This window comes from Acinonyx jubatus, chromosome A1 (genome assembly GCF_027475565.1).
Source record: "Acinonyx jubatus isolate Ajub_Pintada_27869175 chromosome A1, VMU_Ajub_asm_v1.0, whole genome shotgun sequence".
Lineage (NCBI taxonomy): Eukaryota > Metazoa > Chordata > Mammalia > Carnivora > Felidae > Acinonyx > Acinonyx jubatus.
In genome coordinates this window covers 170,169,636-170,195,417 of record NC_069380.1, presented here as the reverse complement: position 1 = coordinate 170,195,417, position 25,782 = coordinate 170,169,636, and the positions used below count along the sequence as shown (strand labels likewise).

The 25,782-nt window shown below is 44.5% G+C and overlaps 1 protein-coding gene across 4 annotated transcripts in view; it reads left to right on the top strand.

The window, feature by feature from the left end:
* MCC (MCC regulator of WNT signaling pathway) overlaps window positions 1-25,782 on the top strand; it is a 425,462-nt gene that overhangs the window by 264,292 nt on the left and 135,388 nt on the right. The window contains exon 1 of one of the 4 annotated variants that reach the window (XM_027035832.2): window positions 5,161-6,386. The exons of the other annotated variants lie outside the window; for them this stretch is intronic. Coding sequence (XP_026891633.1) covers window positions 6,360-6,386 — 27 coding nt within the window. The 5' untranslated portion in view covers window positions 5,161-6,359. Of the gene's footprint in view, window positions 1-5,160; window positions 6,387-25,782 lie in introns of those variants that run through there. 4 annotated transcript variants of the gene reach the window in all.

Below are 25,782 nucleotides of genomic sequence, written 5' to 3'. Positions count from 1 at the left end.
AGCAGGGATACAGTTTTAGTTCCTAATTCCTCTCAAGAAACCTAGGAGTTCTCTGAGGTTTTTTATTATAATATTTTGAATATATTTTAATTTTTAAAAGAATTTAAGTATTAAATACTTTATTTATTTTAAAATACCTGAGCACCTACTAGGTGTTAGATACTGAACGGCAGGGGAAGGTGGAAGAAGATGCCAAAACCCTTTACGTTCAAATAATTACACCAGCAGAGACACAAACAAATTGAATCACCTTCTCTGGGTGATACCATTTCTGTATGGTAAGAGACCCGTTTTAAGTCAGATGTACACATATTATGAACAAGGAAACCCACAGTGCCCCTACTTCCCTTGGGTCTGAACCTGTATCAGCTCACGGTGCAGCCAGCAGCCCCCACTTTCCTCCTTAGACCTGTGCTGTGCCTCCAGCTCACACGGCATTTGGTGATGCGCCTTCCTCTTCTCACATGACTCTCCTTCCCCTTCTTCCCACCTCGGTTTACGGAAGGCAGCATAGTGTGGTTTGAAGACCACAGGACTCAGTATCTGTGGCCTTGGGTTCAGGTCCTGACTTCCCAGGTGGTCTGTGTTGAGCAGATTACTTAGTGCCCTCTCCTGTCTTCCCTTGAGGGCAAAGCGACGATGGTGATAACTCCCTCATAAGGTGCTATGAGGTTGAATGATCCAAATGCCCATATTTCATTAATCCATGAAATAAAGTGCTTTAGTACATAGTATTCAGTAAGTTCTCAATATTTGATGTCACTTCTAATTGGTTTGGGCTGCCATGGCCCAAGAAATAGGAAGTGAAAATGAAAGAGATGGGTTCTGTCACCTGTAGTCTGAGATACCAGACTTCCTGGGTGCTAGAAGGGGTCTAATAAGAGCTTCTTTTAGTAAGAAAGGAGCCTGTCAGGGTGACCTCTGGCCCAGGACAACCTTTCTCACTTCAAAAAGTCTAAAGTCCTGTTTCCATGCTATTAACACACGCTGCCATTTCCTGTTCCTGTTACTACACAGACATGTTATGTGTTCAGAACTAAGGTTCAAGCTTTCTGAGGGCAAAGACTGTGTCTTTTATTGTCCATGTGACATGCAAGATGACACCCTTAATAAGTAGTTGGAAAGGAAATCAGTAGAGGTTCTAGATCACTGGACCTGTTGAAACCTGGAGCCCTAGACATGCTTCTATTTACCCACAGATTTTTAAAAAAAAAAATTTAATGTTTATTTATTTTTGAGAGAGACAGAGACAGAGCATGAGTAGGGTAGGGGCAGAGAGAGAGGGAGACACAGAATCCTAAGCAGGCTCTAGGCCCTGAGCTGTCAGCACAGAGCCCTACGTGGGGCTCGAACTCACAGACCACGAGATCATGGCCTGAGCTGAAGTCGGATGCTCAACCGACTGAGCCACCCAGGCTACCCCACAGATTTTTTTTTTTTATTAGCGTTGGGAAATAGCCCTTTCACATCAAAATATTTCATTTAAAAATCCAGATTTTTGGATTTTCTTAAAAAATTGTCTAGCAACATGGGGTCCACATTCCCATCTGGCAATGAATGCTGGTGTTGAGAAGCACATGCCCAGTAGTAAGCAGGGCACGCCTGTCCCGTTTGTCATGGACACCCCTGCTCCATCACGTTCACCCAGCCTGCTTCCCTCGTGTCTCACCTGTCTGTCCTCCTGGGAATGGAGTTTGTCGCCTGTCCGCAGCGTGTTATGAGAGCCTGATACCAGGAAGGAGGGTGAGTCGTCCATTCAGTGCTGCTTCTAAAACCTGGCACTGGGTGCTGGGGGAGGGCGAGGGAGATGGGAATGAAGAACAGGATTAGTCCATGTATATCACCGATAGGTATACCCATAGTAGGACAGTGGTCCACGTTTGGGTGTGGCCGCTGTAGAAGGTGACAGGTGCCAGGTGAGTGGTGGAAACAGAATTGAACGGAGTGGTGTGTAATTTTGCCTGAGCTGCTTGGGGCGGAGGTCTCAGGAATGAGGCTTTGCTCTTGAGGGATAATATTTCAACATCTAGAGGGGAAAATGGCCTTCTCCCTGGAGGGAGTGACCTATGCAGGAAAAAACAGCTGTGACATGACCAGTTTGACCCACACATGGAGGAGCAGAGGGAGCTGGAAAGGGAGGAGGGGTCAGACAAGGGACCTTGAAGGCCAGACAGTGGCATTTGGGAAATAGGCACTAGGAAGCTGCCAAAGATTTTTGAGAGTATTGTGATCAAAGGAGCTTGAGAAATGAACATTCATTCTTTTCAACTGCCAGCAAACATCGCAGGGGCAGAAATGGCTGTTAACATGTTTGCCTGATTGGCCCTTGTACCCTCTATTCCTGCTTTTTCTTGAAAACCATGTTTTCACGCGGTGCTCCAATGATGTGGGAAGGGTCCGTTTTCCTTCCGGCCTGTGGCTTCTGTCAGGTTGGCAGAGCCCCAGTGACCCCAGGCCCAGAGACAAGTGATAAATTTCACATGCAGTTTTAAGTACATCAAAGGGGGGTGGTGATAATTGGAAAGGAGTTTACCTGTCTCTAATAAAGAGATTGGAAACATGTTTGGGGCTGCTCTAGGTGATGTCACGCCTATTCGGACAGTCGTCTGTGTCTGGCTCCAACCAGACTGTGGGTTCCGTTCTCTAAGTGGGACTGGTTGGGATCTGATGGTTATAATCCGCTGCCTGACGGCAAGTGCTGGCTGAGATGCTCTGTCTTCTCCAGTGATGGTGAGAAGTGCCGCAGCTGAGTAATTACTGATTGACATCTGCACGAGTCTGCCGCTGTCCTCACGCCAAATGAGACCCACCTGCCATGTTGGAGCTGGCTTATTCTGCTCCCGTTGATGAATGCTTGGCTGTGTCTAGTCCATTCTGTGCCCTCAGAAAGCCTATGGTGCAGTCGCCATTAGAAACGCATACAGATGCTTCTTAGCTGGGATGATCTGGTTTCACTCAGAGTTAACGTCACTGCTTCCAGAGATGACACTGCCAACCTGGCTGGAGTGTCCCCACAGGAAGCACAGAAGTGAGGCCTGCCCTTGGAGCTGCAGGGGTGCACTCTCCTTTGTTGACTTGGTGACACTTTGAGGTTTGGTTTATTTTGTTAGCTTTTTGCACTGCATCTAAATTCGTTTCACAACGGGTCCTTGAGAAATGATTGTTAATAAAGGAATTCGAGATTGCAGAGCTCTTCCTAGTGAGCGGAGTGGCGATCACATAGCGACCATGTGGCATCAGGAGGCCTTTCAAATAGTGTCCAGTTATTTTCTCTTCTATGGGGCTCTGCTGGACTTGTTTAACCCATTTATTCAACGTAAGTGTCTTGAGTGTGTTTTGTGTGCACTAAGCATCAGGCAAAGCTGTGGAGGTGTCAAAGTGAGTAACAGACAAGTTCACACCATGCATGCCTGCTGGGTGCCCTGATTGCTGTGACAGATGATAGGCAGAATCATTGACTTGTCAGGTGCAACCATTTCTTTTTCCCTTAGCCATAAAACTAGAAATGTGATGGTTGTCACTTCATATGCTTGGGTTACAAAGTGAGTTCTCTGGACGCTGGTTAATTTTGCCAAAGTGCTATTTCTGTAGTTTGTGCAACTGCCACCAGGTGCCCAGTGGTACCTGCAGACATGGGGTAGAAGCGACAGGTGGATGATCGCCAGGTGTGAGTAACCAGGGGGAAAAACAGGAATAGCCCGCCGAACGTGCTTTCATAGAAAAATAGCACATATTACCTAAGTGATGCTTTGGTTAATCATTCTTAGGAAACAAACAAATGAGAGGAGGAATCCTTAGGTGTACAGCATTCATTGAGGAAAATCCCAGGTGGTCTGTAGACAGAGGTGTACAAATTGGCCCCACAAACAGATGGGAATGCACATGTGTGTGTGATTGAAGAGCATAGGCTCCTGGACAGTGGATCCTAAGCTATTAAGTGGTTTCCTATAAGAAGCAGAATTTACTCTTACTTTCCCCATCCCTGTGGTGTTTGTATTTGTAACAATGCATAAAATACGTGCAGATGCATGCACACACACACGAGTACTAAACTGACTGGATATGGAAGGAATTTCTAGGCTTAAAATTAGTGGGAGAAATAACAAAAGACTAGATCGATAGGATTTGACAACAAACGTGTTACTTTTGTGGAAAGAATTTAGATAAACTAGAGAAAATATTTCCAACAAATCTACTTTACCATCCTCAAAGAGCTTAATACAGTAAAAACATCTGGTAGGCTGAATAGAACATGCACCCCACTAACCATGTCCGCATCTTAATCCCCAGAATTTGCAAATAGGTTACCTTACAGGATAAAAGTGACTTGGTATATGTGATTAAGAATCTTGAGATAGAAGTGTCATCCTGGATCACCAAGTGGCCCTAATATAATCAAAAGGAGCTTTTATAACAAGACGCAGGAAGATGGGAAGTGGGAAGAGAGAGATGTGATGAGGAAAGCAGAGGGTCAGAGAGCAATTTGAAGAGCGAGGCAGCTGGCTTTGAAGATGGAAGAAGGGACCTCAGGCCAAGGAATGCCAGCAGCCAGTAGAAGCTGGGAGAGGAGAGGAGGGGACTCTCCTTTAGAGGTTCTGGAAGGAGCCCAGACCTACTGACACCTGGATTTTGGCCTAGTGAAACCATTTCAGACTCATGACCACTAGAACTGTAAGGTAGTAAACGTGTGTTGTTTAAAGCCACTAATTTCATAGTAATTGGTTACAGTAGCAACAGGAAACTAAGAATCTGAATGGATGAGAAACTTCCCTAATGATGTCTGCTGTCACTCAGCAAGTGCTTCTGTGTCTAGGCTATGTCGTGTGTCATCTCTGAGTCCTCACAAACCTATGGGGAAGGTGGTGTAACTCTCCTTTTTGCAAATAAGTTCAGTATAAGGCTTAAATTGTATGTCACACTGGGACGCCTGGGTGGCTCCGTCGGTTGAGTGACTTCAGCTCAGGTCATGATCTCACAGTCTGTGAGTTTGAGCCCTGCGTTGGGCTCTGTGCTGACAACTCGGAGCCTGGAGCCTGCTTCGGATTCTGTGTCTCCCTCTCTCTCTGCCCCTTCCCTGCTCATGCTCTGTCTGTCTCTCTGTCAAAAATAAATAAAGATTAAAAAAAAATTTTTTTTAATTACAAAAAGAATCTTATGTCACAATTGTTAGTGTCAGAGCTAGGATTCTCTCTGGCCCGCATGACCCCAAAGCCCATGCATATGTATGTGTCTTTAACCCTTACTTCTTAGAAGTACATGCAAAGGACACATGTTAAATTGTAAGCAGTAGTTGGGGTTACAAGTGATATTTTCTGCTTATGGTATTTTTTGCTTTTTTAATTTACACATTTGTTACAGAGAATATATAATCTTATGTTCAAGAGGAGGGGAAAACACTGTTAGTAGAATACTGGTATCTTGCCTCTTAGGGTTTATCGTCCCTGACAATAAAGTCTCCCAGAGAATGTTTCTCTTCTGGATCAGAAGCCCTCTCCAAGATGGGTCTCAAAGGGCGCTCTGATCTAAGAGTGTGGCCTTATCAAAACATCTCCACGTTTTGTCTTTGATGACTCTCAGGTGTGGGGTCATGTCCGGGGCCAGGTGAGGAGCACAGATGGTGGGACACATGGCTCCGGGCACAGGCAACATGGGATGTGTGCCACTGGGCACGTTAGTTGTGTCACTTTAACTGTCACATAAAACAAAATCTCAAAAAAAAAGTTACCCCATCCTCAGCTCCATGACCTTGCTTCCTTTCTCTTCTCCCTCATGCACACAGAGGTGTAGTTCAAGGAAAAGTGCTGCTGAAGATAGGGAGGAACTCTCTACCGGCATCACCATGAGACCAGGGAGCCCCCGTGGTTGTCCTCTTCCCTCTCCGTGGGCCCCACTCTCCCCTGTCTGCTGGCCTTCCTTTGTTCAGCTGAGGGCGACAGGCCGGCTGTGGGGACACAGGCCCAGCAGGAAGACCGTCGGGGTGCTGCCCGGGTGCCATGACGTCATGCTCGAGAACGCCCCCATTTCCCCACAGTGCGGTCTGGAACATGGTCGCCCCAGGACCACAATGCTTTTGCACAGGCCAGGGCCAGAAGAAGAGGTTAAAAAAGATCAGGGACACCCTGCTCCTCTGAAGGGGTAGAAGGGGAGGAGAGTGGCAGAAACAAAGCCCAGTGGGTCTGGAATGTGGAGACTGCGAGGCTGAGCAGATGGAGGATGGGATGGACACCTCAAGGAGTTCTCAAAACCCAAGAGGCCAGGAGAGCTAGGGTCAGAAAAATGTGTGGCCAGTCTGCTGTGGAGGCTGATAGGGGCACACCACCCTTCTTAACTCTCCCACCTCTGACTCGTGTCACATCTGGATGGCAAGAAATCAGGAACATGTACAGGTAAACAGCCTCCAGCTTCTGCTCAGAGACCTTTGGGAACCTATATGCAGTGTGGTGGATAATTCCAAACGGGGGTGACCGTAGTTTTTGTATTTGATGATTTCTGTTGTTGTAAAACTCTGTTCATATGATCTGGAGGCCCTGGCCCTGGCCCTGGCCCTGCAGGCTGGCCGCTCAGGTCCTGGTGTTCTGATCCTGCCTGCTCTGTTCGGGCCTCCCCGCCCCCACCCCCAGCTCTGACCTTCCCTTCATCTCCCTCTCCCACCTACTTCAGGGTACTTCTGTTTGGCCCTAAGCACAGTTGTGGATGTGGTGAGGGGGCTTGTTTCTTGTTTCCAAGGGGCATTTCCGTTTCTGTTCTGAAACTTGAAGATGTTTTTTTTCATTGTCTCTCAGAATGAGGCAGATGCTCGGAACAAGCAGTCAGCTCTGAGGGTGTTTTCTCACACTGCCTTTGCCTCTGCCATGGGGTCCCTTGGCACACAGCCTCTTTGCATCTCTAGATGCTGTAGTTCTCGACCAGTAACCTATTTCTGTATTGTACCAGCTCCTGCTTTCACCCCACTACACCCTAAGTTTTGTGGTGGTTTTGTCTGTTTGTTGAGTTTTATCAGAAGGGAGAGCTCATACTGACCAGCTCTGCATTCTTCAGCTGTGATTCTGGGGTAAGATCCCTCTCTGCAGTGGGGATCTTCTGTGTTTTGATTCAGAACCCTTTCTTTTTTTAAGTTTATTTATTCTGAGAGAGAGGGAGGGAGGGAGAGAGGCTCTGCCCTGTCAGCAGGGAGCCCAATGTGGGGCTCGGACTCAAACCGTGAGATCATAACCTGAGCCGAAATCAAGGGTTGATGCTTAACCAGCCGAGCCACCCGGGCACCTGATCCAGAACATTTCTCTTCTGTGTTCCAAGGGTGTCCTTTTCTTGTGGGTTGCATCACTTGAAGTTCTCCCACCTTGGAGAATTCTGATAGCCTTCCTTTTGTGCCAGATTTTGCCCTTGCCAGGTAGGCCAAGCAGCCTGGATCTGGGAAGGCACAATTAGCGGTCACCTGTTGGTTCTCATGGAAATGGAGACCAAGCAGCTAGTCAAAGCCTTTGGGACTTGGAGCAGCCTTGCAAATGCAAGCGGAAGACTGCTAGCCCCCTCACCTCTTGTCACCTGACCTGTAAGCTGTGGAGCTAGACCACTTTACAACAACAGTTTGGCCAAATTGTTAGAACAGCTCTCAGGGCGGGAAATAGGGGATGCCATGGGCACTTCGACACTTGATTGGATGCTAATGGAAGACCCTGGGCGGAGGAGTGGTGGGGTGCTGCTGCAAGGTGGCTAGACTGGGTACAGCTGACTGTTCAGGCCAGGGTCCGCAGAGGCTGCCATATTGGTAACCCAAGCAAAGAAGGAACCCTGGGGTCCCTCCTGCGGGAAACATTCTACAGCTGTGGCGGTTATAGGTCTTCCTCTTTCTGTGTGACTGTCTAATTAAGATTGTGGCTGATGAATAGTAAGCAGCTAGCCTTGTAAAACTTAATTTGGTAGTCTCATCCATGTCCTTGAACACAAAGTACTTCTCTTTTCCAAGCTGAAACTGTGATTCTACCAAACTCTGATCACTGCCTCAGCACCTGGAGGCTCTTGTTTGCTCAGTGGGTTTGTACTCACTCTTGATTTATTCTCTGTTGTGCGGCATGATTACAGAGGGAGATGTGAATCAGTGTGGTCTAGTGGTAGATGGGGGAGCTTGGAGTCACCTGATTCCTGGCTGTGCTTTAGCAAATCACTGATTCTAGAGGGTCAGTCCAGTTAAGTTTTCAGACTCTGTTTTATCACCTGTAAAATGGACTTATACCTGAAGGACAGGCTTTTACTTAGAGACTTTTTTGATGATGATGATAGCAACTGACATTAATTGAGAACTTGCTTTGTGCCAGGGATATTGTATTAGTTGCTTTAAGTACATTATATAACCATAATAATGCCTCTGAGGAAGATGCTATTTTTATACCCACCATGTATGCTACATGCCAGAAAACCAAAGTTTAGTGAGGCCAAGGAACTTTACTAACGTCGCATGAGCAACAAATGATAGAGCCAGAATTCAAAGCCATGATTCTGATTCAAAAGCTCAGATTCCTCATCACATTGAGATGTGAACGGTGTAAATATTAAAGGAAGGTTTCAACACCCATTTATCAAAAATTAAACTCCAATTATATGATTTGTATTAGGCTGAGAAGCAGTAGCCACTCTCATGCAGTGCTTATGGGAGTGTAAATTGTTACCACCATTTAGAAAAGCATTTGGGGGGGAGCCTGGGTGGCTCAGTTGGTTAAGTGTCCAACTCTTGATTTTTGGCTCAGGTCATGATCTCACGGGACCAACCCCCCACATAAGGCTCTAGGCTGATAGTGAGGAGCCTACTTGGAATTCTCTCTCTTCTCTCCCCTCTCTCCCCTCTCTCCCCTCTCTGACCCTCCCCTGCACTCCTGTGCACACACACGTGTGTGCTCTCTCTCGAAATAAATTATAAAGTTTAAAAAAATGAAAAACATTTGTGCAGCTTTCCAGAAAACTGAAGGTAGTCTAACAGATCTGCTTCTGGGTGTATCTGGGAGATGCTCCTTCATGAGCACAAGGAGACAAGTAGAGAACACTACATCACCATGCTGTTCATATCAGTAAACAAATGAAGGGCACTGAAACTTCCAGCTTGACAAATCATGGAATCACCATATGATGAAATACCATATGGCACTTGAAATGAGCACTTTCTGAAGATTGTAGCTAGGGAAAAGGAAGCAGTTAAAATGCATACTGGTAATGAGGGAGCGGTGTCATGTTGAAGACTGTGTATAAGAGAATGCCATGTATAATATTTAGAGCAAGATAAACAATTTTAGAAATTTATGGAAAGATGTGTTATGTGAAAACCTGGGAGGGCAGGTTGGCTCCAGCTTCGGTGGGGTAGCTGTCTTTGAGGTAGAGAATGGGATCGAGGACGGGCACAAAAGAGGGCTTCAATGTGTAGCTGTAACATACTTCCTTTCAAAAACTCTGGAAGCAAATATGACCAAAGATTGACATTTATTAAACTGAGGTAGTCAATACATAGCGCAACTCTCTACTTTTGTGTATGTTCTAAATATTTTCTGATAAAATACAGTGAGACGACACTCAGGGGACTTTTCCTTTGGAATTCCTCACAAAGATTGTCACATGTTCTTGCTGTGACCTTTTCTTCGTAGCTACACATCTTCATCCTTTGAGGGCAAATTGGATTATTTTAAAAGTAAAGGGCAATTGGCATTGAATGTGAGTGAGGTAGATAATAAATCAGGAGAATGCTGTTTTTTAATTAAGAATTTGGTGTGGCAGTCAGGGAGAGAGTAAGTGTCTGAGTGGCAGCAGCATTGAGAAAGCAAGCGCCTGTCCTCCGGAGCAGACTTCTCAGGACAGAATGCAACCACATCAATGTATAAGTTAGGCCTACTTGTTAATAGGTCATCCTTGTTACTGACCTGCCTCACAGCCAGTCTGATATGTTTTCCATTGGACCCTCGTGGTCTGTCTCTGCTCCTGTCACCGGGTCCTTCAGGCCATTCTTTTCTAAGTGTAAAATTAAGCTAGAACTTCAAAGGTTCTGTCTCGTGTCCTGTGAAATCAGGGGATGTCCTATAGTGAGTCCCTCCACCAGAGCCACACTCCAGGGCCCAGTTGACTGTTGGTCACCATATAGGAGGTCAGCCTTTTCCAGACAGGACATGAGAGCAAGTTAAGGGCTGTGGCTGGCAGTGGGCTCAGGGTGGACACACTGGATTGTTCTTGAACTCTGGTTAGAAGCCTTTGGAAGCAAGCAAGCAGTGGGCAAGTCAAGTCTGAGGTGTTAGGGATTCTGTCCAGGCACATCTTCTGGATGCGTTCCAGTGATTGCTTTCACAGGGCTGGGTAGACAGACATCCTGACTCTTGAAGGTGAAACTGTCTCTAGGCTTTGCAGTCAGAAAATCTGTTGTACAAAGTTCTACTTTGTCCTGTGGGGTAACAAGCATTTCTCTTCTCACACTTACTTATTTAAAATTTTATAAATGTTTGTTTATTTTTGAGAGAGAGACAAAGCACGAGGTGCGGAGGGGCAGAGAGAGAGGGAGACACAGAATCTGAAGCAGGCTCCAGGCTCTGAGCTGTCAGCACAGAGCCCGACAAAGGGCTCAAACCCACAAACCACGAGATCATGATCTGAGCCTAAGTGAGACGCTTAACCATTTGAGCCACCCAGGCGCCCCTCACACTTACTTATTTAGTATCCATTTCTCATCCATGCTATCTAATACTGGCTTTTGATATTCTTTTGTTTTAATAGTTCATTGAACTCAGTTTACCTAAGTAAAAAGTATGGCTTTGGAGTCAGGTATTTTGATTCCTGGCTCTGCCACTGACCCAGCTTTGCAACCTTGGGCACGTTATTCAGCCTCTGTTAACTCCCACTTAGGAGGATATCAATAGCGCCTTCTTCAAAGGGCCATTGTGATGATTGAATGATCCGATGAGTGTGTAATACCTTGCACATGACATCGTGACATTCAGGTTAAATGTTGAACAGCATCTTCCTACCTTACTCTGATTAACCATGTGTGTGCCCTCAGTCTTGATTTCCCCCTCCTCGCCTCTGTGCTATTGGGCTGTTTGTAATACATCTTTACTTAATGATCATGTAAACATAAAGCCTTCAGACTCTTGTTCAAATTTATTTATTAAATAATAGAAACTTTGCTGCCTGCAGTCACTGTGGCTGTCCTTTTGAAACTAAATTTGGACTACAAGGTATTCTATGGCAGAACACGTGATTTTGTGTTTCTTGGTTACCTGTTTGATGAAGATGCTAGAATAATTTGAATGTTTTTTTTTTTTTTTTGGCCTCCTTTTGGTAACCAAAAGAAATTTCGTTTGTCAGCTGGCTCTTGTCTTTTTCGTGAAGCTTAACAATATCCCATCGTGGCTGCGATGAATTTATAATGGAAAAATGGGGCATCCAGAAACAACCAGAGGCTTGCCTGTAACATGGACAAGCTGGCTCTGATATCAACTATATCTGTTGTTTCAATTCCCATCTGAGATCTCCGCCTCCTTAATTCTAAATCTTGCATGACCCCTTTTACATCCCCTTTGCAAACCCCTGCGAATGAGAGAGGCTTCTTGATGGCGTGGTTTACTTGATTCTACTTCTCCATCTCTAGAATGGTAATGGGATCATGCTCCAGCAGGCCTGTGCACTAGACTTGTTTATGCCCCTGTCGTTACATCTTTGTTCTTCAATTTGTTCTGAGTATGTAACAGAACTGTGAGGAGCTTGGCTTATAATGTGGGGTCTGGCTAACCTGGTGTGGCTCACATTTGTGAGAAGTTACCTCTTGGGGAAAGAGTTTAGTTTTTTCTGTTCTCATCATGAGTGTACACATTTGCTTTTGTTGGTGTGTTTCATCACAACATTCTCTGCCAGACTAAATGATACTTACAGGTTGATTGGGAGCTTGCTGAGTGTTTGCACAGCCAGCGTAGACTCTAAATGATGTATTAATGAAATGGCATTCAGGGGTGTGTCATAGTAAACTATAAATATCTATTTTAGGAATTGTGTTGAAGACACACAACAGGGACTAGACTCTGCCCTTAAATAAGGCAGGCTTAGAAACTGCCCTCCTTGCAGGAAGCAAGAGTGCAGACAGTGCTGACCTTCCAAAGGATTCATGACTTGAAAGTTCTTCAACATCTCAGGGCTAATAGAGGTTTTTTCTTGAAAGTGCATATGTGCTTTACTTTGTTCTTTAATATATCCACACCAATCTTAAATTTTTTTTTTTTAAGTTCTGGTTAAATCAAGTACAGTGTTGCTGTAGGGCAGCCTTCCACAAACCCAAATGCCAAGCAGGTAGGCTAAATCAACAAAGTGGGCTTTAGAAGGTTTATTTGTTTTTGTCTAAAAGATGGTGTTAATTATGGAGAACCGTGGTCAAGAGGGAAAGCTGTCTTCACTTCAAGTCCATTGTCACCACGCCTGCTGCAGGCCCTGGGTTACTAGAGTTCAGGTCATTTAAAGAAATCCACAGGTTTTCATGTTAAATCCATTAATATTTAAGAGAGGCTTAAATAAGGAAGACTGTGCAAACCAAACACAATGTATCTGAATGGCCAGCTTATACCTCCTCTTCCCCCCAGAGCCACATATGCTGTGGCTTCAAGTGCCTACTGACATGTACCCTGTAACCCACAGTGGGGTCCCCCCAGTGTGAGAAGTACAGCCTCTGAGCCAGGGAGACCAAGCAGATGTGGTCAGAGCCCTAGTAACCTGAGAGGATCATTGTAGCACAGGGGTGTGCTGGGACCTCTGGGAACCCCAGGGGACCCTTACCCTGCTTTTTAGCAGCAGCTCTGATTCAATCCTATGTATTGGGTTTATGTATCACCCCCTCCCTCCAACATACATGCACCATCCCTCCACTAAAAAAAAAAAAAAAGCCCCACAAACTTCCTCATATTACCCATTTCCAAATCTCAGGGTGCTGGTGCCTCTCATTTGAATGCACGCTTATTTACTCTTCCTTCTTGAGTCAAGGATTCCAGAAATGAACTCATCTGACCAGTGTGGGGTGGGGAGGAATTAACTCCTTCTTCATACTCCCCACCCAGCCTCTGTTACCGTGTCCTGAGACTGCAGAGTTCCTTGGCAGCCATGGGCACGCTTAATTCACCATGAACTTAGTATGAACTAGAATTTGTAAATCTCTTTTATATATTCTGCTACCAAGCTGTATTTCTCTCCTACAGTTGTAATAAATTATTTTAGCATGCTTGGGGATGGTAATTACTTGAACGCCTGAAGTTGGTAAAGCTGTTTGTTCCTCTCAGCAATCCTGGGCTGCTGCTGAGTGTTTAAATATGTTTGCTTTTTAACATAATTGTCCTTCTTACTTTTTCATCAGTTGTCAGTGTGGCAGTCACTGTGTGGCTGTCTGTGGTCCTTTTTATTTGCTGCTTCTAATCTCCTAGTGTTGGGAATTCATGCATCCAGGAATTTTAGAATCATATAACCAGAGTTTCTAGAATTTCAGACAAGATAGATGGTCTCTGTGTGTGGACCCTTAGTATGGGTCAAGTATCTGAGCACAGGTTTGACGTTAATGTCTCTTTGGCTGGTCAGAGCCATTTATTTTGCTTCCCAGTTTTCAGGTCTGGGGAAGAGTTGTCCCTTCTAGGACTTCTATCTTGTCAAGTAAGACTTGACAGCTGAGAAACTCTTCCCAAACAGCTGCCCTTCCTCACCGTCTTGTCTCTCCCAACTGCCTGGGGAGCTGAGGCCTTGTCTTGAACACCACATAGACAGGACTCGATCATGGATGCATTCAACTTCTTAACGCCCACCCTCTCCTTATAAAGGTGAAGTTTCGACCATCATGGAAAAGCCATTTACACGTGGAATGGTTAACAGCCTTCTGTGGCTTAACATTTATTCCATGGTTTTTGACCAATGTGCTGTAGTAGATGCAATGGTACATGGTCATTAGATCCTCCATGGGGCCCCCTGGGCGTCTTTGTCATCCTTCTCTCTTCTCCTTTCTTTTAAAAAAAAAAAAAAATTTTAACGTTTATTTATTTTTGAGACAGAGCATGAACGGGGGAGGGGCAGAGAGAGAGGGAGGCACAGAATAGGAAGCAGGCTCCAGGCTCTGAGCCATCAGCCCAGAGCCCGACGCGGGGCTCGAACTCACGGACCGCGAGATCGTGACCTGAGCTGAAGTCGGATGCTTAACCGACTGAGCCACCCAGGCGCCCCTCTTCTCCTTTCAATTAAAAGGTGGAGGAGATGAGATTTTAGTTTGGGGACAGAAGTTCTCAGAGCAAATTTTCCTTTGACTACAGTGTATGTCTGTAAGTCCTTTAAAAAAAATTAAGATTGCCTATTTTAGAGTATAATCCTAGAATTGGAGATGTGAAGTTCAAGCCATTAGCTGTCTAGTACACTTCTGTCGATGGAATAGAGAGTTTTTACATGGAAGTTCTGCCTTTGGACAGACTCATTTGACTTATACCTGTCCATTTCTTCTTTTGATTTTTTAATAAAAAGCCTGGTTGACCTCTCTTCCTATAGGATTATAGAAACTGAACCACTATAGAGGAAAGCCATGTGCTGTTCCACAAATTAGCAAAATAAAGTTTTACAAGTTGGTTTCATTTTCTTCTAGCATCTCTCTGACCAGCCCAAACAAAAAAAGTTATGCCTAGAAGTTAAGGAAAACCAACTGAGCTGGTGGGAGAGTGGGTGGCAGAGAATTAGAAGCTGATGTTGTAGCTTTTTTAGACTATCTTAAGTAGAAACAAAGCTTTGGGTTAAGGACCTGAATTATCCCATTATGTTCTGCCAAAGTATTGATACTTTGTATTGCCAAGTTCATCTCAACAAATACATGGTGCTAATAAGCAGGAAAACAATCTCATAAGAGCAAACTGTAACATGAAGAGATGACAGTTCTTCGGAAGATTACTAGAAATTAAGCGCCAGCTCTCTCCTGTAATGAGCTTTGGAGCTAGGCGGAGATGGGTTTTGGCATCAGACGTTTGGTCTGCTCACAGCTTTGTGACTTTGGATAGTTACCCTAACCTACATGGGCTTCAGTTTGTGCAAGTGGAGAACAGAATTGGGAATTGGGAAGATAGAGGGGCGGGTGTTGGAATGTTGGAAGGGGGGAAGGTAACAAAGGAGCTGGAGTGGCAGGAGCTGGGTAATGGTAGTTCTTTACCCTCCCTCCTCCGCATATCTTGTGTCAGGCAGAACATCAGAGACTTTGGGCAATTATTCCTCACTAGTGAGGGTTTCCAGATAGTTCACGTCCCTCTGGATGGTCGGGTTTCCCTTTGGCGCTCTTAGGATGGGGTTTTTGCATGTGCGTACTTCTCCAGGCGTCTGACTAGCTCGGGGTCGATATTCTCGATATTGTGCTGGATACAGTATTCCTATTAATGCAGCTAAGGTTGGATTGTCATTTGGGGCAGTTAATACAGTGTCCCCTCCAGGCTTACTTGGAACTGTGAAACCCTTGGGTGAGGCCAGGCCCCTGCTGAGGAGGGAGATGTCTGAGGGGGAAGGATGCTGCTGGGTCTATGACCTTGATGTTTTAATCAGGGCTGAGGACCGACTGTGTACTCTTCTTTTCTGAGATAAGAAAGGAAAGAAGGCGTTTTTGTTTTTTTTTTTTTAACGTTTATTTATTTTTGAGACAGAGACAGAGCATGAACGGGGGAGGGGCAGAGAGAGAGGGAGACATGGAATCGGAAGCAGGCTCCAGGCTCCGAGCCATCAGCCCAGAGCCCGACACGGGGCTCGAACTCACGAACCGCGAGATTGTGGCCTGAGCTGAAGTCGGACGCTTAACCGACTGAGCCACCCAGGCGCCCCAGGAAAGAAGGTTTTTAAAGAGTAGTTTTGTAGGTTTTCTCTAACCTGGTACCTAAAGGAAAAAAGATTTGAAAGGAGTCATATATTGACAGCATTGGAATTTAGAGATACTTATTATTAAAAAAAAAAAACTTTGTCTTTCTGTCATACACACACAGCTTAAACTTTTTAAACCTCCCTCCACTTTGAATCAGAAGGCTAGGGGGCCTGCATTTTGGCTGCTAGAGCAGCCTCTAACCTTCTAAATCATAACAATAAGGAGCAGCTGGGGATGCTGAGCGATCCAGAGCCCCAGCTGTGTAAGGCCATCTCCCTGCAGCTAGGTACCCAACATAAATCATAAGATGCTTTCATTTAAGCTGTTCTGCCCACCTGGACACCTTCCCCCCTCCCTCCTTCTTTATACCTGTTGAAATCCTACTTCCAGGCTTAGCCCAAATGCCCACTCTCCAGTAAAATCTTCCTAAATCACCGCAGGTGGGAACTGCATGGAGTCCCCTTTGCTGTCTGATGGCAAATTATTGGAACTTGCACTGTGTCCTGTCGTAAGCCTCTGTGGTAGTGTGGACAGCACTGTTATTCGGTGTATACCTTCCTGTTGTCTAGATTGTGAGGTCCACACTGGCTAAACATGCAAGGAGTGTTGACTACCAGTCTTTGTGCTGGGAACTAGACATAGCTTAACTTTAGGTGCTCACCATCATATGTGGAGCTGACATGTAAATACAAAACTCACAGTGATTGATATATATTGTATGGTGAAAGGAGGTAGCAAGTGGTTTAATATTTATTTATTTGTAAGGGTTTTTTATGTTTATTTATTAGAGAAAGAGAAAGAGAGAGAATGAGCAGGGGAGGGGCAGAGAGAGAGGGAGACACAGAATGCAAAGCAGGCACCAGACTCTGAGTGTTCAGCACAGAACCCAATGTGGGGCTCGAACTCATGAACTGCGAGATCATGACCTGAGCCGAAGTCTGACGTTTAACCAACTGGTTCATCCAGGGGCCCCAAATGCTTTAATATTTAGAAGTGAGTGCCTCTGCATAGCTTTTTGAGGTGTTCCCTTTTGAAGTTGGGGACTGTCTTATCAATCTTGACTTACATACCTAACAGAATGCCCAGTGCCTGATAGGTACCCAGAATGTGCATATTAAATGAATCACTTACCATTTAGTTAGCAGACAGCATGTGTGCCCAATTAACTGCACTAGAACAGCGGGTCTGATTTGAATGCTCTAATAGAACAGACATGAAGAGTGCCTTTCGCATAAGCCGTTTGGTAAATGCTAATGGAATGAAGACATTTTGTATAATGTATAGAAGGCAGTTTAATCCCTCCTCTCCTATAAAAACCTCCTTAAGAGCATTTCAGTTGTGGGGAGCTCCCCTGATACAGAAACAAAACTGACGGGCAAGGAGTGACCCCAGTGAAGAAGAGCCCTGTGGCTGTTACCTTAAAAAAACCCTTCCAGTGGAGCCCAGAGAGCTGACACAGAGCACAATTTGGCTCTACCTGGTGGGAGCAGCAGGGCCTCTGGCTGGGTGGTTCGGGAAGAACAGATGATACAGGGAGCTGGTCCTGTGGAGAGTGCTGTGTCTGTGTGGGGACTGTTACAAGCACCTGGGCAGGACAGGCACTCGGAATGTAGCAGGGGTGGCTGCAGTCACAGCTGAAGAAACTCGCTTGTCCTTCAGAATTACCAGTTTCACGATGTTCTTGGTATTTTTACGCGGTGTTGGTTTTGGAGCTGTGATTTTTACATGAGAAGAAATGAACAATCCAGGTCTAAGATCTTCATTTTGGTTTGAGATGTGCATTTTGTGGGTAACACTGGAAGCCCAACACCTTGCACGTGTCAGCCCTGTCACCACGTCCACTCATTCATACTCATCCTTGGACCGCACCATTTCCAGTGGGCTCATTATCCTGTGGCTGGAGAAACTGGGGCCCAGAGAATAAAGTCAGATTTGACCCCACTCTTCTGACTGCAGGGCACAGTGCTTTCTCTCCGGTTATATTCCATTTTGTAGTTAGAGATGCAAGGGATTTTTGTTGGGCGCTATCAGTTTAGTCTATGGAGTTCATATATGTTACCTTTTATCTCCTTAAATACTGATTTCAGCTATTAGAAACAATACAACAGCCAAGCTAAATTCCTTTAGAGTCTCAGTAAAAGTGTAGCTCACCAGAATCCATTTCTGAATTCTGATTCGGACATTTTAAGGCTGGCCCTGGTTTTATGACACATTGTGTTGGTCTAAAATTTGCCTGATTTGGTCTTTAAAAAGGCCCGTGTGCATCCGCGTGTATTTTGTTAGCAGTAGAACCAGGAAAACTATTTCTTGGGAATCAAGGTTTCCCATCAAAATCCACCTTTAGGAATTGTCTACATTTGGCAACTGTCTAAATTGTTTCTCGTGATTTAAGTTATCTTAAATGGGTGTTGCTAGCTCATGAAGACGTTTTTTGGTCTTAAACTTGGAGCTTAGAAGAATGCATGTAGGTTTTTAGGGCACTACTCCATCAATATAATCAATTTGGCTAGTCAGAACTCTGGCTTTTCAAAATTAGAAGTGGCTACTCAGGATTATTTCAGACTAAATTGTAAACAGTTAATGATGGTTGGCAAAGTAGGGCGCTGAATGGGGATAGGGCATCAATGACTTCACATAATTACAGTTATTTTCTGATAAGAGAAATAATTCTACTCTTCATTGTAAAATATAGGAAGTCAGAAAGATGCTAAAACCAAAATTACCTAAAATCCCGTAGTCAGATAAACTTAACATTTATCTTTTTTTTTTTTTTTTTTAAGAGAGAGAGCGCGCGCGCGCGAACGCAAGCATGCACGGGTCTTGATCTTACTATTGTGAGATCATGACCTGAGCCAAAATCAAGAGTTGGATGCTTAACCAACTGAGCCACCCAGGCACCCCTACCATTTATCTTTGATATTTTCTATTGTATAGAGAAAAAGTTGATCTTGTTTACATTGTTGAGATCCTAACATGTGCAAATGTATACTTGTTTTGGATAAGAAGGGCTGGAATGTAGTATAAGCATTTCTCATGTCTGTAGTAGGAATTTCTGTTAAGTAGCTTCTCATGGGCCACCCCTCCCTGCCACACACACCTGAAAGGTGAAGAAGAAAGAGCCAACAAACTAGAATACCGTTCTTCTGCCTGTCTACTCTTTGTTCACCAATGTAGCCTAAGTAGGGTTGAAAGCAGAGAGAGGAGGAGGAGGAGGAGGGGGAAGTGGTGAGGGAGGAAATCAGTGACCCTGTCTGTGAGGGATAACAAGTTTTGCAGGTGGGTTCTCTATGCAATATATTCCATAAATCTGAATCATACCATATTTTTCTTCATTAAATTTCTGAACTAGAAAGGACTATACTGAAAACTTGAAATGTATAAGGTTATTAAATTGAAAACACGGGAGATAGATGATGGAATTGAAGAAGAAATAGAAGTAAGACCAATTGAGGCATTAGGAAAGAGAAAATGGCAAATTCAAAAACCAGGTCAGGGGTAAGCAGCGGAAATGGGCCAGTGGAGTCCAGAGCCAGCAAAGAAATAGTGCTCAGGGAGCACAGTGCGATGAGCTACATCTGTGCTAAAATGTTGGGAGGAGGGTGTCAGGCCAGCATTGTGCTCCCTGTCTGTAGAAGTCCTTTTTGGCTACACTTGTGAGGTGGGAGTAGAACTATCTAGCAAATACATAGTGCAGCATATGAAGCTACTTTTCAGGTAATTCAAAATCAAGATGTAGGTATGCATAACAGTAGCTTAAGTGAACACACCCAAAGTCCTTGGGTAGGGAGAGTATGGGGCTGGGTGTTAAATGTGCTAAATCATTTGATACAGTACCCATGGCAGCTGGGCACAGAGGTGAAAGATGGTGGCGCTGGGATTTGAACCCAGGTGTTGCCTGTATCTAAGGCTCATGCTTTTGTCAACACCAGCAGACCTTGGCTCTAATGCTCCCCAGTGTGAGCTGTAAATAGGTGGTATATCCTTGTAAAACACACATGGTTCCTGAGTTGCCCAATTTTATAGTCAAGTCCTACTGAATTCAGCTTCATCCTTTTGTCTTTTAGAGAACTTGCATACAATTAGTTAGTAAATGAGACAATACACTAACATCTTAAAAGAAATCAATAGTAACCGATTCAATTTGCCTTAATTGAACAAAATCCTACTATCTAGTGTTTTTAAAGTCTTGAAGCACAAGCACAATGGCAATCAAAAAGCCTTGAACCAGTTTGGGGAAGAATTTCCCTTGGATTTGCTCTGTAAGGAATGTAGAACCAGTCACTTAAGAGTACTGAGCATTGCCCTGAAGTAGCTCTTGTGTTACTAACAGCCCGTGTACTTGCCTCTAACAGCATTTGAGAAGACAAATGTACCCAGTGCTAGGCTGCAAATGGATTAAAGCAGTGTTGATCCTCATCTGTCAGAACAATTAACATGAGTAAAATACTTGCCCTACTTAAAGCAGATGGAGGGAGGGGAGGAGAGGGGGAGGGGATGGTGCTCTCTAGTACTGTTCATAAGATTAATGTTGCTATATGGGCAGAGAGAGCACTGGATTTATTTTCTGAACATTACATGGATTTACAAGGATGTCAGTTATTGCTGAAAGCACAGACTGTGTTCTTAAAGGGTCTCTGTAGGGTATTGAATGAGACACAGAAGAGGTGTGGGGGTGGGGAATGGTACATGAGATATATAGCATTTTTAACAGTAAAGTATGACTTGTTGACCATTTTGTCCTCTTATTTTTAAGCTCTGCTGAATTCAAGGCTTAACAGTAACCTGGCTTCTTAGAGGATATATAAATATTGTTAGAAGATTTTTTTTGATAAAATAAATAGAATAGACAGACCTAGGACTGTAATGACTTGAGACCACAGCTTGGTGTTCGCACGGAGACTTGAGATCTCCCTTGCCTTCCATTAGAGCTGGATCCGCGCTACCAGGGTGGGAGAAAAAGAAAACAGCACATTCATTAAGAATGAGACATCTAGGAGGATTTTATTACTCTTTGACAGTGGAAGTGGAGTGGGAAAATTGTTGAGGTTAGCACAAGAATGATAGAAGATGACAGTTGTGTGAGAAATAATATTTACATGAGTGCTGAATCAAATTTTAATTATAGGAAGCCTATTGAGGAAGGGATCGGGCTGCTGGCAGAAGTTCAGCTGTCACTGGCAGGACAGGACGTGGGGGTGAGGAGGGAGTATGATAGAGTGACCACTGGTTATGGGCAAAGTGGGTAGAGATTCTGCTGTTCCTTTGGATATGCTCCCCACAGTGTCCCTCATAAATACATTTCTGCCCTGGTAGCCACTTCTCCCTTGTTGGCTCTTCCTGCCTCCTAGCCCCCAGCTACTGGAAGAATTTCAAAGTCCTCTGCTGTCAGTCATGGCTTTCATGTTTAAATTGGATACCTAGCCATCTTGGTAGAAAAGCTGCTGGGCGATGAGATGTCAAGATGGTCCACTCACTACTGGGATGTGCTTTTTAGGGACAGCTGAAAGGTAGCATCTTAGTTAACTAAGAACGGAGAGTAACTCTAGAATTGCCCTTCTCCTGTCTTTCAGGAACATACTCCGCTTGGCACCTTGCCTGTCTGAATTCCTGCTTCTCCTTATCTGTTTCAGCAGCATCTCTTCCTTTCTCTGGTCTTTGTCACCACTCACAGCTTCCTTTCTTGCTTATTCCTCTTTGTGTACCACGCACATGTTTTGATCTGCAAGCCCTCTTTTCTATAATTATGTTAGCCACTGTTATGAATATTGTTTGTATGGACAGTGTCCAAGCAGGCATTCTTTTGTGGTTCTTTGAGGTGGTGAAATAGTCCTTTAAAATGAGAAAAAAAAATCTACTCTGTTCTAATTTGAAAAAATTTTTATGTGTGGGTGTTTAAGTTTGTTTATTTTAAGAGAGAGAGCGAGCGAGCATGTGCAAGTGGCGGGGATGGGGGGGTGGGAGGGGAGGCAGAGAGAGGGCAGAGACAGAAGCCCTAGCAGGCTCTGCACTGACAGCACAGAGCCTGACTCCCGAACCGTGAGATCATGACCTGAGCTGAGATCGAGGGTCAGACGCTTAACTGACTGAGCCACCCAGGTGCCCCTATATATACGTGTTTTATGTATATGTTACAGTATTATTTAAATTAGTAAAGATTAGAAATTTCCTAAATAAGATTAAGAAAATTGTGCACTTACTTGATGGACTTTACTCAGCCATTAAAAACATGAATATTAATACCTACTTGGGAAAACCTAAATTAGCAATACATGTATACGATGATGATAGCCATTTAAAAAGACCAAAAATATGTGGTTAAAAAAAGGAAAGGACCGGGGCGCCTGGGTGGCGCAGTCGGTTAAGCGTCCGACTTCAGCCAGGTCACGATCTCGCGGTCTGTGAGTTCGAGCCCCGCGTCGGGCTCTGGGCTGATGGCTCAGAGCCTGGAGCCTGTTTCCGATTCTGTGTCTCCCTCTCTCTCTGCCCCTCCCCCCTTCATGCTCTGTCTCTCTCTGTCCCAAAAATAAATAAACGTTGGAAAAAAAAAATTTTTTTTGAAAAAAAAAAAAAAATGGAAAGGACCGTAGAAAAATCTAATAGCTGTTATAATTGTGATTTCTGAATGTAATTTCTTTCTACAAAGTGGTTTTAAAGATAAAACATAGTTAATGTTAACATTGTTTATAATCCCAAGCAGACTTCCATAATTGATTTTCATGCTCCGGTTTGTTTTGAGATTGTGTGGCAGACATACAATCCGTCCTTGTGTGCCTGAGAGGCTTTGTGGCTTCCCAGCCACTGCCGAAAGTCCACACTGTGTAACTGTACAAATCACACGATGACCCTCCAATGCCTGGTTTAACTTTTCCATAGTTTCCATTGCCCCATATAGAGAAACTGAGTGATGTTAAATTTTAACATACACATATTTCATATTTGCTGCCAGCCAGGCATAGTGCTGGGTGTTGTAAACCAGTCAGACACGAGCCTGCTCCTCAGGGGGGATCTGGAGGAGGAGACCCAAGAAATGGAGCCAGTGGGCGGTGTGGTAGGTGCTGTGGTAGGAAGGAAGAAGGGCACGTGGGGGTGGTGCCCACCAGGATTCAAGAAGTCTTTCCAGAAACCACCTGAGTGAGATGTGCAGTTAAGTGGCTTGGGGTGGAAGGCAGGGATTGCAACTTACCCGGAGAAATGCAGTTTGTTTAGTATGGCCAGAGAACTTAGATTTTGAGGGGAGAGGAGAGAGGATGGTTCTTAGGCCACCTTGAGAAATTTGGATCTACCTAAGGGCAAAGGAAAGTCGTTTGAAGGGTTGTTGTTGTTGATACTGATCTTGTAGCATGACAGGTGATACACAGTGCTTAGAATTGTGTGTAGACTGTTGGCTCTGGCTTTGGAGAACAGTCTGGAGAGAAGGCCAGAGGCAGGAAAGCCAGGTAAAGCTCTGTTTCTGCAATCCAGGTGAGCAATGGTATCCTGAGCTAGAATGATGATAGTGGACATGGGGAGGAATGAACAGTTTCCAGAAAGATTTATGAGATAAGATGAACTGAAACAGATGATAAGAGGTGCCTGGGTGGCTCAGTCAGTTAAGTGTCTGACTCTTGGTTTCGGGTCAGGTCATGATCTCACAGTTTGTGAGTTCAAGTCCTGTATCGGGCTCTGTGCTGACTGTGCAGAGCCTACTTGGGCTTCTCTCTCTCCCTCTGAGAGATGCTCTGCCCCTCCCCTGCTTGTGCTCTGTCTCTCTCAAATAAATAAATCAACTTAAAAAAAAAAGAGAGAGAGAGAAAGAAACTGATGATAAGAGCAAGGAGTAGGGAGGAATAATTCAAAAAAGGATGCCAAAGGCTTTGGTTTGGGCAAATAGGCATGTAGAACCTGGCTCTTGGCACTTACTTGCTCATTTAGTTGAACAACCAGCCTGGCAGCCTGGTGATGTGTGGGATGGGTTGGCTGGCAAGGGAAGAAGCCAGGTTGAGTTTGAAATACGTTGAGTGCGTCTCTGGGTGCAGAGGTCAGGTAGGCTGCTGAACATACAGGTCGGAGGTACAAGGAGCTATATCCTCCTGGCTATTGGGTTTGAAATCAGTATTTTACTTTTGTGAGGCACATGGTAGAGCTTCAACAGGAGATGTCACTCACCCTGAATTCTGCTGACAACAGCAGTCTTGGGAATTCCAGGTGCCAGCAACACATTGTGAGAAGTAACTTTTGAGATTTGAGAATTTAACTATTAGCTGTTGCTCCCAGGGCACAGTTCCTGTGCTCTTGCTGGTGCTGGACTGTTAATGCAATCCTTAGGAACCTAGCCTGATCCCAGCCTTACAACTTTATTGTTGTAACCCCCTCATTTGTATGTGGCATTTTAATATATAAGGGGAATTTACGAATTATTTCTCAGGGAGAAATCCAAACGCAAAGCACTTACCCATTATAATAAACACTTTGTTGTGAGGTGGAGAGAATAGAATTATCTCTTTAATTTTCTGGTGGATACTGGAATTTGACTTTTTTTTTTTTAATGGCAAAATCAGCTCTTTGAAAATCAGCACAGGATGTGGCCAACAGACTTGAAAGTGTTTTGCTCCTGCTGGTTGGGAGTAGGAATAGGGATGGGGGCAGGGAAAAAAAGAATATGTAATGCAGTGGTTTTCTTTTTCTTTTCTTTTTTTTTTAATACAAAATTTATTGTCAAATTGGTTTCCATACAACACCCAGTGCTCATCCCAACAGGTGCCCTCCTCAATACCCATCACCCACCCTCCCCTCCCTCCCACCCCCCCATCAACCCTCAGTTTGTTCTCAGTTTTTTTTAAAAATTTTTTTTAACGTTTATTTATTTTTGAGACAGAGACAGAGCATGAACAGGGGAGGGGCAGAGAGAGAGGGAGACACAGAATCTGAAACAGGCTCCAGGCTCTGAGCCATGAGCACAGAGTCCGATGCGGAGCTCGAACTCACGGACCGTGAGATCATGACCTGAGCCAAAGTTAGACGCTTAACCGACCAAGCCACCCAGGCGCCCCTGTTCTCAGTTTTTAAGAGCGTCTTATGTTTTGACTCCCTCCCTCTCCAACCTTTTTTTTTCCCTTCCCCTCCCCCATGGTCTTCTGTTAAGTTTTTCAGGTTCCACATAAGAGTGAAAACATATGGTATCTGTCTTTCTCTGTATGACTTATTTCACTTAGCATCACACTCTCCAGTTCCATACACGTTGCTACAAAAGGCCATATTTCATTCCTTCTCATTGCCACGTAGTATTCCATTGTGTATACAAACCACAGTTTCTTTGTCCATTCATCAGTTGATGGACATTTAGGCTCTTTCCATAATTTGGCTATTGTTGAGAGTGCTGCTATAAACATTGGGGTACAAGTGCCCCTATGCATCAGCACTCCTATATCCCTTGGGTAAATTCCTAGCAGGGCTATTGCTGGGTCATAGGGTAGATCTATTTTTAATTTTTTGAGGAACCTCCACACTTTTCCAGAGTGGCTGCACTAGTTTGCATTCCCACCAACAGTGCAAGAGGGTTCCCATTTCTCCACATCCTCGCCAGCATCTATAGTCTCCTGATTTGTTCATTTTAGCCACTCTGACTGGTATGAGGTGGTGTCTGAGTGTGGTTTTGATTTGTATTTCCCTGATGAGGAGCGACGTTGGGCATCTTTTCATGTAGTGCAGTGGTTTTCAAACGTGTTTGTTTTGTTTTGATTGTTTATCTAGACCTATACTGATCACAACATACTAAATTTATTTCTAGAGTGATTCATGGCTCAAGACCCACAGGTTGAAAACACTCATGAAAAGTACTCTAGGGATAGTTGACTGGGGATCATTTTATCTCTTTCTTGGATTTAACTATGTTTTAGAGTATATTAGAAGGAATGTCATATGACTGTTAATTTATC